Source organism: Hipposideros armiger, unplaced genomic scaffold, assembly GCF_001890085.2.
Source record: "Hipposideros armiger isolate ML-2016 unplaced genomic scaffold, ASM189008v1 scaffold_176, whole genome shotgun sequence".
Classification (NCBI taxonomy): Eukaryota; Metazoa; Chordata; class Mammalia; order Chiroptera; family Hipposideridae; genus Hipposideros; species Hipposideros armiger.
In genome coordinates, this window is record NW_017731526.1 from 1,109,729 (window position 1) to 1,121,932 (window position 12,204).

Below are 12,204 nucleotides of genomic sequence, written 5' to 3' on the forward strand. Positions count from 1 at the left end.
ACCTTTCTAGACTTCAGTTTCCTTGTCTATATAAAGAGGATAATAAGGCTAACTCTTTCTTATAGTGCTGTTTTGAGGATTAAATGAGTTAATGTACATATGAAGTTCTTAAAACAATTCCTGGCACATAATAAGCACTCTATAAATGACAGTTATCATTAGCACTAATAGTATTATTTAAATGGTTGGGAGGAAAGAGACATTATGTTTATTTTGTTTGGGTCCAAAAGGTAGAACTGGACCCAATGTCTGGAAGCTCTAAGGAGATTCTTTCAATGAAATAAAAGAAAATGTGTGTTGACAGTCAGAGCTGCTCTAAGATGGGATAGACAGCCTCCAGAGGGCGTGAGTTCCTGTAATTAGAGGTGCTCAAAGAGACCATGGATGAACATTTCTTAGGGATATCATAGAAAAGATTCAGTCATCAGGCGAGCAGTGAGTGGGGTGAGATGGGCTTTCATCCCTGGAGTCTGTGATTCTAGAGCTACAATCTGAGCTCACAGCCAGTGCTCTTTCCTGTCGCTCTGTAAAGGGACAGACCTAGAAGCGAGAGCTCCACGGATGCTCTGCCATATAAGGTCCCTTCCATATAAGCGAGCACGTGCGCAGTATGGTTTCACTGAGATTCTCTTGTACCTGAAAATGCCTACCCCAATAATGATCACCATATTTGAAATTCCTACTATGAGAGTTACTCTTCTGGTAAACCTCTGGCTCTGGAATATCCCTGATAAGTGACAAAGAAGTTGCCAGGGAAAAATTATGTACTTAAATTACAATACGTGAAAACAAATTAATTTCTCAAAGCAACCTTGTTTCTCAGATCAGCTAGCAGGAATAGCCAGGGGATAGGACATAAAGCATATAAATTTAAATTGGGGACTAGAAGGGAAGGAGAGCAACAGATATTGAGACAAGGTACCCAACATGAAACTGAACAGCTACACTAGAACATTACTCAGGATGAACTTTTCCTTCTTTGCAGTTCAGTTTATGTCAGGACATTATGTAAATCCATGTATGTACCTTTATGCTAATCAATTGTTCTTAAAGATGACAGTTTTCACACCTCCAAAAAAAACATAGCGACACACTACTAAACTTAGGAAGAATATCAGGTAGTGAGTCACTGTGTTTACTTAGAGTAAATGTGAATGTGCTAATAACCTGAGATCAAGGAAATTTTCCATGTGGCATGGGTATCATTATTTGGTACATTAATCAAATACTAATATTTTTCTTGATGTGGCAATTTATGGTTTGCAGAGTGCTCTCACATAGTTTATATTCTTTCCTTCTCCAAATAGCTGTCTTATAAACTATCAGATTAAGAATTAAAGGGGAAAAAAAGACCAATTGTGGAAGCGTCTTCTTAGGCAAAGTCAACTTTGCTGGTCCCGGATCTATAAACATTTCTACTCTCTCCTTCTGTGCATCTCTTCTAGTAGACCTAGCAGACATAAAATTCACACATTCTGTTAGATCACATATTGAAATAAGGCTTTAATTTAACGCATAAATTTTTCAGTGCACTACTAAAAACTACCTTTTTGGTGTATAAACACATTTATCCAATGGATTCACCAAAAGCTTCTGTAGTTAACCTAAATAACTATTGATAGATTTGCTCATAAGAAAACCAACAATGGGTTTGCACATTTATGCATCATAAATACAAAAGGCGCAAGTAAAGTCATTTTACAAATCTAAGTTGTGGTTAAACTGTAACCTTCAGATATCTAGTAAACTATGAGGTTCCTCAGTAAATTATGAAGGTTTTGTATTGGTGTGTATAACAATTAATAGTGTACATATATCACTCTAGCACCTCGTTCAAAATAAGCAGCACTCTTCCCTTGCACCCGCGTTTCTTGGCAGGGTCAGTTTGGAAGGGCCATCTGTCTGTCAAGACTGTAGTCTGACTGAAGGATTCCATAACCTAACAATGTTTAAGAACAACGGGTCTAAATTTTCAAAAGCAAGACAGCCTGATTGTATCAAAGGAATGCAGGACCTGGATTCATGGTTGGCACACATTTCAAAGTAAAGTTCTTTCCAGTTTCTTGGGAAAACATCAAGAAAGTGGGGCCTCCCAACTTTACAGGAGCCAGCGGAAATGATAAAAATCCAGAGCAAAAAAAAGTCCATATGTTGGTCTAAAAAGATTCTAGAAAGTACTGGGGATACTTGAAAGAGTAGGGGTGGATTCAGTATTCTTATCTATAATCTAACCCAGCGGTTTTCAACCTTCCTAATGCCGCGACCCCTTAATACAGTTCCTCATGTTGTGGTGACCCCCAACCATAAAATTATTTTCGTTGCTACTCTATAACTGTAATTTTGCTACTGTTATGAATCGTAATGTAAATATATTTTTGTTCTCCGATGGTCTTAGGCGACCCCTGTGAAAGGGTCATTCGACCCCCAAAGGGGGTCTAACCGAAAAGAATCCTACCAATAAAGAATATTGACAGAGCTAAAAGGAAAGATATTTGGGTTCTTGGCATCACAGCTACTCTGTGTGGTAACTGGCTTTGAATGTCAGTAGCTCCAAGGTTTAATGTAAAGGACACTTGCTTTCAACAACTGCAAAAAATCAACTCTGAGATTGGATTCCAAGTAAAATTCTGTGTAGCTTTATGTTAATAACCCACATATTCATTAAAGGAAGTGTTTAAGACAAATAAGTAGTCCATCATATTGATTTTGGAGCTAAGCTCTACCTTAGAGAACCTAGGAAGCCCAGGTTATAAAGCATATTCCATAATAATTATAACACTAAAACTTAGAGTAGGGATATAAGTGAAAGACGATTATACTGGAATTAGATTATTTGGGTTGAGTTTGGTTCCTCTAATTGTGGCCTTAAGCGAGTCACTTAATTTCATAACCCTCAGTTTCTTTGAGTTTAAAATGGAAATAATAATTTGCCTACCTTTTAAGTAGCTGTAAAGGTACGATGCATGTGAGAGCTTTTCATAAAAGGTGAAGTACTACTTAATGTTTTGGGGTTTTTGTTTTTTGGTTTTTTTAATCATCGTTGTTACTTTAGCCCCATCCTCCCAGGAGACATTGAGTTTCTTTGCTCTATATCCAATCTCTGAATAATTAACTCTCCACGTGTTTCCTTCCTCTATGGAATTCAAATGCTGAAGCAACGTGATACACCTTGGGTTTCCCTTCAACTTCTTTCCTAACATGAACATTTTTTCTCCTCCTTAAGGCTTTTTCTTAAGTAAAAAAAAAAAAAATTCTCACCTAATCACTCTTTCTCTTGCCACACAAACCACAGTAAGCCTTTGCCTCTTCTAGGAAATTCTCAAGTTCCCCTTACTGCAGTTTTATAAAAGTAGTGCGGAAGGAAACCAAGAGTTAAGGACATATTTGAATATAAGAGAATCAGAGAAAAAAAAAAAACAAAGATAAAACAAACCACCCTGTCAGGGCAAAGCAGGACTCCTGTATGCCCCCTCCTAAGAGGAAAAACAATAATCAGGGGAATGGGAATGGAAGGGGAAGACGGAGGACATGAAGGCGCCTGGATGTCAGTGTGGGCGTGGAGTACAAGCAGCAGGGAAAAGTCAAAGACAGCCTCAGCGTAGTGGTTCTGGGAGTGTGATCCCCGGGCCAGCAGCCCAGGCCTGAATCCCAGACCCTGGGAATGGAACCCAGCAGTCTGGGTGTTAAGCCCTGATTCACACTACTTCCCTAGATGGCTTCGGGGATTAGGAGGATGGCATCAGGTTGCTTTTGTTCCATAACGTTGTTCTCTAAAAAACCCACTCATAAGAATCTATGTGTATGGAAAAAGTAAACCAGAGTTAGAGATAACATCTTGATTTTACAGTGGATAAATTATGTTATGGAAGCAAACATCTCACATATGAGAGGGGAGCTAAAGATCTCAAACTGCAGATGTACCCCTTCTGGCACTTAACAGGACTGACCTGTATTATAATTATGTGGCTGTCTCTATACCTTCCCATTACAATATAAACTCTGTGAAAGCAGAAACAGTTTTATATGTAATTATATGCATAAGATATATATATATGTATATATATGTATATAATTATATATAACATATATATACATATATATATGTATATATATCTTATATTTCAAATATACCCAACATAATACCTTACATATGATAAACATTCATCAAATACTGATCAATGAATGAGTCGAATCCTTCTCCGATGATGTCTAATGACTTCCAGAAGTAAAAGTGGTCTGTTTCCACAGACTGCTTCATTTACTATATGATTTAGAAATAATGCAAAAATGCTTTGCACATTTATATATTAAGTACTTTCTCCAAGAATGCGAACATGTTTCTGATACCACATTCTGTTTGTTTGTACCTTGCTCTATATAACAAAACTGCACACATAATAAAACTGACTGGGATGGCATTTGGGCATTTGTGTACCACTAGGTATAGGGTTGTTTAGTAAACAAAACTATAGGATGCCCAATTAAATTTGTATTTTAGATAAACAATTATTTTTAATCCAAGTATGTCTCACGCAATATTTGTGACATACTAAAAAATTATTCATTGTTTATCAGAAATTGAGATTTTACTGCGTGTCATGTATTTTATCTGGCAATGCTATTCAGGTGGGGCTTTTTCTTTTAAAACCCAATCTTAAAACATTTTGCTTTAAAATCTATGGATGAATATAGGTTAGTATATGTAGTTGCTTTAAAAATACATGTTGAGTAAGTGAATGAATGTCAAAAATGTGGGCGTGCTTTCCAGGAGAATTTAATTCAAAGGACTTATACATAAATGCATTATTTTCTCAGCAAGACTTGAATTTCTTTTTCTTTCCTTCCTTTTTCTTTTTTGATGTGCTAGAGAATATATTGTATCTGTGTTCCAACTTGAGTTTTCTTTGCCAACAAATGGTAGATGTTTGGGTGTTTTTCTGAATCATTTTATCAACAGGCCATTCAGTGAGTTTTAGCCCATTGGTGTCCTCTGCACATATAGTAATTTTGTTTTTTACTTTGAGAAGCTCAGATGTTTTAGTCATGGATTTGATATAAATAGATAAAGCAATAAGAGTAACATAACAGTGTCATCAATAGAGCAATGATATAGTGAGACCAAGATAATAATACAATAATTCTCAGATAGAGGTTTGGTTATTAATTACCTCCAGCCAGTGAAGTAATGAATGAGTATAAGATGAGAAGTAAGAAAGCCTTGGTTTTACCACTTTCTGACCAAGTGATCTTAGGCAAATTCTATAATCAATCTGAGCCTCAGATTTTTGGCACATAAGATACAGATCTTAATAGTACTTACTTTACATGGTTTCTCTGAGAACCCAATAATATAATTTATGTAAAAGCACTGAACAGTAAATGCTGTAAAATTATCAAACCATTTAGGAACATATATGTTATGTGTTACAGCAGCAGCATATATTTTGCAGCATAATCCAGAGAGCAGGAAATTGTTAACAGGGAAGGAGGGGAAATCCATCTGGGCTGGGGTCATACTCTCAGCTATTGCTGACTTGTTGAGTACCCTTCAGGATGTGACTATAAATCTCCAACAGAGATATACCATCTTCTGGGGATGTTCATATCCACCCCACTCATAAAGTTGTAAGAAAAGTCAAGTAATATCGATGAAGTTCTCTGAGGTCTTCAAAATGCTGTTTAATAGCAAAATTGTTTTAGTTGTCACTGAAGCCACAGATATTTTGTGAATGCAGTGTGTCCCCATAAGCAATCCCCCCTAATAGCCTCACAGTCCACGCTGGCACCAGACTCGCACCCTGAAACTGGAGAAAAAGGCTGACAGGTGGTTATAGCAGCCATATCTCAGGTATGCAGGTCTGCCCTCCTCCAACTAGACTTCCGTGGTGGACAGTGAACGCTGCAGCCATGAAAGCTCTGTATGGTTCCACCTGAACATCCCTCCGTTGTTGTCACGGAACCTTTCCCATTTTCTGTTCCAATCTTGACTTTCCCCATTCAGAGGACCTGCAATTTCAAGGACCCCTTCTGCTATCCTTGCCAGTAGCCACCTTCCCCAGACCAGACTCCCCTCTTCCTTCCTCCTGCCTGCTCTGTCACCACCCACCCAGGCTTGGTTTTCTGACCCTTCACTGTACTTACCTGAGGAGGGCATCATGCCAGAGTATATGATAGAGAAGCCGAGAGAATGAGAGGGACAGGTGGAAACAGTGCTTCAGAAAAACACCCTGGTAACAGCAATTACTGTCCTTTCTGCAGCCCAAGAGAAGCCTGGTTAGAGACAGAATGAGCAGAATAAATGGGTTCTTGCTGAGCCCCTAATACGGAGGTCATTATTCAGCATTGGGGTAGCTTAGCCCATTAGGATACATTTTCCTTAAACTTTGGGCAGATTCTCTACATCTGTTAACCTAACAGTATCTTTCTCTCTCTCTCTCTCTCTCTCTCTCTCTCTCTCTCTCTCTCTCTCACTCTCTCACTCTCCCCGACTTGTCAGTCATGGCAGAGTAAGTGTCAGTGCTGATCCACGAGAAGGAGTTGAAAGAGTGGCTCTTTAGAGAGCATGCATCAAAAACTGGAGAAAAGTATGTGCATTCACTACCCTCCCATCCTTGGAATAGCAAAGGACATTGCCTCCCCCTCGATTTCTCCACTTGCTGTCTGGTTTCTGCATCTTCCGAGCTCAGTTGTTGCTTGCTAAGGAATCCTGTCTTTGCTGTTTGCTGACATTTTATTCATGGTACGACTTCTTTCCATTAGCACGTGTAACTGAGAGCATACTCTACCCTGAACTCTGAATTACATAGCTGCAATATAATCACTTGCTTTATTGATTATCTGAAATAATTTTTTAATCGTGAGTTGGCTTCCCCATGCCATGCAAGTCATTTCTCAGTGGGTTTCATTTATCATCATTTCCTTTGTGCCGAAGGGAATGGTTGAATTTTTCTTAAAAGGAACGTGTACTCTGTACTAAGTGCTTTATCTCTTTAATGTTCAAAATGCACCTCGCAAGACAGGTACTGACTGTATTCTTCTCAAGATACAGATAAGGAAACTGAGGCTTAGAGAGGTTAAGTAACATGCCCAAGTCACTCAGCCAAGGAAATGGAATTCATATCTGACTCCTGCCCTCAAATGGATCGTTTTAAAGCAAAGGGGCTTATATGAGCTTCCCCCGCCCTCCCCCTGCCCCACCTCATGTTATAATTCTAGTGTCTGTTTTGTACTTTGTGTTTTGTACTTTGAGTCTAACAAATCGGACTTGCCATTTCTGGCCATAGGCTGAAACCTGGAAAACCATCCACTACCATTCATCTTAACTCTTCATTTCTCCATATTGAGAGCAATACTCAGCAGACCATGTCTGTTCCATATATAATGCTGAAAGCCCTTGGGGGAATCACTATAAGTATATGCAGGAAAAGTAACTGAAAGGAAAAAAATATTAACATTTCTACTGAGTGATATAGTTTCACATCTAAACATATAGACATGAAAGTTGTGGACACCTGACCACTCCGCAAATACACCCCACTTAGTAAGACAGTTCCTGAAGCGCCCCTGCTCCCCCAGCACGGCACCTATAAGTATAGAGAGCCGCTCCTTTAAGGGGCTCCCCAGTGCTTTGCAAACATTTTTCTTCATTAACTATCATACCATTTTTCTGTGCCAGGGAAGGACACAGGATACTTTGCCCTATTTAAAATGTGGGCCCGCTGAAGCATTGAATGACTTAAGCAGCCTGCCCTCAGGTCCTGCACTGATGAGTCCTGGACTAGAGTCCTCGGGGGTCATAGGCCATGTGGGCAGAGGCCTCTGCATCTGCAAGGGGCTGTGGCAAGTGCTTGGTCCAGCTCCCCACTTACAGAAGGGGAAACAAACCCAGAGAGAGAAAAACGCTTAGAAAGCCCAGGGTCACACCAATAATTAAGGGCCAAACCAATATGACATGCAAACAAACAACATACAGATCTGTGCTATGGAGGGAAAGATGACAACTGTGAAGAATCAATTTAGAGTCAGATTAGAAGGGTGTGAAAGAAAAAGTCTTCATCCATGACCTTGCCTAGAGGAAAAACACACTGGAAGAAGGTGAAAGTTTCAAACGGCAAGAGCATTTTAACATAGACAAAGTTTCAACTTCCTAGCAGCCAAAATACCATCTGGTACTTAAGAAGGCATGCTTCCCATGAAAGGTGACAGGTGGACATTTTAAAAGATAGTTGGCCGGCCTATCGTAGCCTCTAGAAAGTTTACTGAAAGCACGGGGATGGCAAAGACCAGCTTGAGTTCCAAACATGTTTACAGCTGACAGAAATGTTTCAACTAAAAATAACATGCATGACTGCTTCTCCTAGGGACTCTCTCATTTCAGGAAAATGTACCTGGGTAAACACCATGCATTGGCTGAGCTCTTCCTTTAGGAATGAGGCTTCTCGAAACTCCCTCACTTCAGTCTAAAAGTGAAATGTTTCTCTTCTGATCCTATGGATCACACTGCCCCATCAGTGAAAACCAGGGAAAGGAAATCAAAAGGGAATTGAGAGGAGCAGGAGGCAGGCCAAAATGTTTGTGAATAACTAAAGGGAAAAGAATTCTAAGACCAGTGAAAGTAAGAAATTTGTGGAGTAATTCCTGAATGAAACAGCCATCTCTTCCCATGCTGTGCTTCGAAACATATCCTAGTATGTTTACGAACACAATGAAAAAGCTTTCTGATGAGTTCGAGTTTCATAGAACAGATCACGCACGCTGAGCCTGGCATGTACTAAGCACTAATATGTGGCGATTGTTTGCAGTGCTGTTGTTTCCATGATACATCTTTTCTGTTTCATAACAGAAAAAAGGGAAACACAGTCAAGGCATATATTTTAACTGGAAGTTAACTGCAACTTAAGAAATAGATTCCTACCATGATGCACAGTGCAGATGGTGAAATATTACCCTAGAGACCTTGAAAGGCTTTGGGCTTTCAACTGGGTTGTGGAAGAGTACATAGAAAGACTTCATTCTCAGAGGCGGGCAAGCAGAAATGAGGTGGGAGAGATGGGACACCTTAACGCAGTTCATCTCAGCTGTCAAGAGCAGAGCTGAGAACAAACAGCACCAACAAAAATCAGGTCTCTATTTATCCAAAGAGACTTCACAGGCCTATGGACGTTACTTACAGAAGAACACCTCACGTGATTATTCAGTGGCAATATTTATACTTAACCTTACTGTTTTTAACAAGCTTGATTGTTTGGTTTCTAAGTCAACGGCAAACCAAAGCAGTAAACTGAGGAGAAAGAAGAGTTTTGGCCAACAGACTGAGAGCAAAGAAGGAGGAAACTTTTTTTAAATTGACCCAAGAGTTCAAAAAAGCGTATGGAACCATTTAATGGGCAGGGGTGAGAGGGAGGATAGTGTGGTAGTAAGAATACCACACAAGTATTCCCACGCCGCTCTGGGTGGTCTGCAAAGTGATTGCATGTGTTTTTTTATGTCAACACCGGTGCAGTGAGGTAAGTAGGGCTGTGCACCTCAGAGGCATTTGTGATTTGTCGGAGTGGTGAGCAGTGTGCTGGGACCTATGTTTAAACAGGATGGATGTACTCTGAGATCCTTGTGTTGTCCACCACCTACTCAACCTCCACACCAGACGAGGCCAATCTGCAGCTCAGTGCAGTCAAGACAAAATAGCCGATTAACACTTAAGTTACATTTTAGGAAGATTTCTGTATAAAATAGATAAAATTAGAAGTGTAGCTCTTCAGAATGACTGATTCCTTTGTTAGTCAATGTTTTCCAGACCTAAAACCAAGGCATGAGTGCGCTTACTAGATGGAATACTGGAAATGGAGAGTGTCCCCAAAGAGCCAAGCTCTGTGACCATTGTCCTTTCAGTTCCCAAAGATTCTAGAGAACCCCATGTCTCCAAAGGTCTTTCCTCTCTCTTATTTCTTTGATAAGAGAAATTTTATCATTTATAACAAAAGAGTATTTGTTTGATAAAATGGAAGACACATAGTTATAGCCCCTAATGATGATGCTGAAAATGACCCCCGTAAAGCAGCCCTCCCTTTTCTCCACAGGATGACCTTTTAGTGGGGAATATCTTGTAACTTTCCAAGAGAGCCATTTTCTGACACAGAGAAACAAAAAACTCTAGACTGCCCTGGCATCACCTTAAAGCAAGGTTTCTCAGAGCATGAGAGGCTAGGAAGGACTGGATCTTTCCAATCAAGAGAGATCCATTAATGAAGCAGACTTTATTTATTTTTTTAATTTCTTTTTTTGTTTGTTTCTTTGTTTTGTGTTGTCTTGTATTTCTGTCTCTCCTTCCTCCCTCCATCACTATGTGTCACTCCGTCCTGCTTGCCGTCTCTTCCCACATCCACAGGTGAGAAGCCCCACCAATGCAGCATCTGCTGGCGCTCCTTCTCTTTAAAGGATTACCTTATCAAGCACATGGTGACACACACGGGAGTGAGGGCCTACCAGTGTAGTATCTGCAACAAGCGCTTCACCCAGAAGAGCTCGCTCAACGTGCACATGCGCCTCCACCGGGGGGAGAAGTCCTACGAGTGCTACATCTGCAAAAAGAAGTTCTCCCACAAGACCCTCCTGGAGCGGCACGTGGCCCTGCACAGTGCCAGCAATGGGACCCCTCCCGCGGGCACACCCCCCGGAGCCCGCGCCGGCCCCCCAGGGGTGGTGGCCTGCACGGAGGGGACCACTTACGTCTGCTCCGTCTGCCCAGCAAAGTTTGACCAAATCGAGCAGTTCAACGACCACATGAGGATGCATGTGTCTGACGGATAAGTAGAATCTTTCTCTCTTTCTTATGAACAAAACAACAACAAAAAAGAAACAAACAAACAAAAAGCTATGGCACTAGAATTTAAGAAATGTTTTGGTTTCGTTTTTACTTTTCTGTTTTTGTTTTTGGTTCGTTTCATTTTGTACTACATGAAGAACTGTTTTTTGCCTGCTGGTACATTACATTTCCGGAGGCTTGGGTGAATAATAGTTTTCCCAGCCTCCCTCGGATGGTGGCCTTAAGGCCTGGTAGTGCTTCAAGAGGTCCACTGGTTGGATCTCTAGCTACTGGCCTCTAAATACAACCCTTCTTTACAAAAAAAAAAAAAAAATNCTGGTACATTACATTTCCGGAGGCTTGGGTGAATAATAGTTTTCCCAGCCTCCCTCGGATGGTGGCCTTAAGGCCTGGTAGTGCTTCAAGAGGTCTGAGCTGCCAACAGGTAGCAGGATGGCTCAGCTTAAAAAAAAAAAAAAGAAAAAAAAAAAAAAAAATCTTTAAAAAAAAAAGCAAAAAAAAAATTTTTTTTTTTCACTTGTGAAGAGCACTACAAAAATATATAACAAAATCTCAAAGGCCTACTGTCTTTAAGTACACCGCTTGCAGTGTTTCAGTGGACATTTTCACAATTCTGGCCACTTGGACTTCACAGTAACCAGTTAAAACTGTGGAATATCACTTCTGGTTGAAAAGCCAGAGGAAAGGCCCTGCTGTTTTCCACCTACCATGTTGTCTGATTTCATAAAAGGGCTGTGGGGTGGGAAGGGGCAGTGGGTTTGGTGGTGTGGGAAAGGCAAATAGCAGGCTTCTCCCTCCAGATTCTGCTTGGGTCCACACACCCTGCCCACCTCGTCCATGTCCCCCCTTGCAGCAGAAGCCAGGAAGACTTGGACAAGCATCAAGCAACAGTGGCTATCGTATTTATTCAGTGTCTTCGCTGAGCCACAGCCTCAGCACAATCAAGAGGGACTTTCATGAAAGGCAGGAATGCAGATAAAACAAAGATATCAGAGGTTTGCACCTACGTTTCTAGGTACAAGAGAAGGATTATTTCCAACAATCTTTGCAAAAAACAAAAAACAAAAAAAAAGTGTCAGGATATATTCTTGTGGAAGAGAGAAAGAGAAATGGAGGGTGGGGGGGGAATAATCAAAAGTTCTTGAGGCTTTTTTAATTCAAAATTTTATAGAGGGGCAAAAGTGACGTTTACCAGATAGAATGCTGATTTTTTTAATATATTTACAACAGTATTTGTGTAAAAAAAAAAACAAAAAAAAAGTGAGATTGTTAAAAGTAATTTCTTTTTTCCATTTTGGTTTTGCATACACTGCCACCGATCCCTTCTCTTTTATTTTATTTCACACACATATATATATTTTTTGGTAAGTCAAGACTGTTAA

At 40.2% G+C, this 12,204-nt stretch overlaps 1 protein-coding gene across 16 annotated transcripts in view; it reads left to right on the forward strand.

Annotated features, from left to right (window-relative positions):
• The window catches only part of ZBTB20 (zinc finger and BTB domain containing 20), a 769,723-nt gene extending 758,587 nt beyond the window's left edge, over nt 1–11,136 (forward strand). For 14 of the 16 annotated variants that reach the window (XM_019652231.1, XM_019652234.1, XM_019652232.1 and 11 more), the window contains one exon: nt 10,385–11,136. In XM_019652231.1, the coding sequence (XP_019507776.1) occupies nt 10,385–10,806 (422 nt within the window). In that variant the 3' untranslated portion in view covers nt 10,807–11,136. The remainder of the gene's footprint in view (nt 1–10,384) is intronic. The other 2 variants (XM_019652244.1, XM_019652245.1) reach the window with 1 other exon arrangement.
• Nucleotides 11,137–12,204: the final 1,068 nt, after the last annotated feature.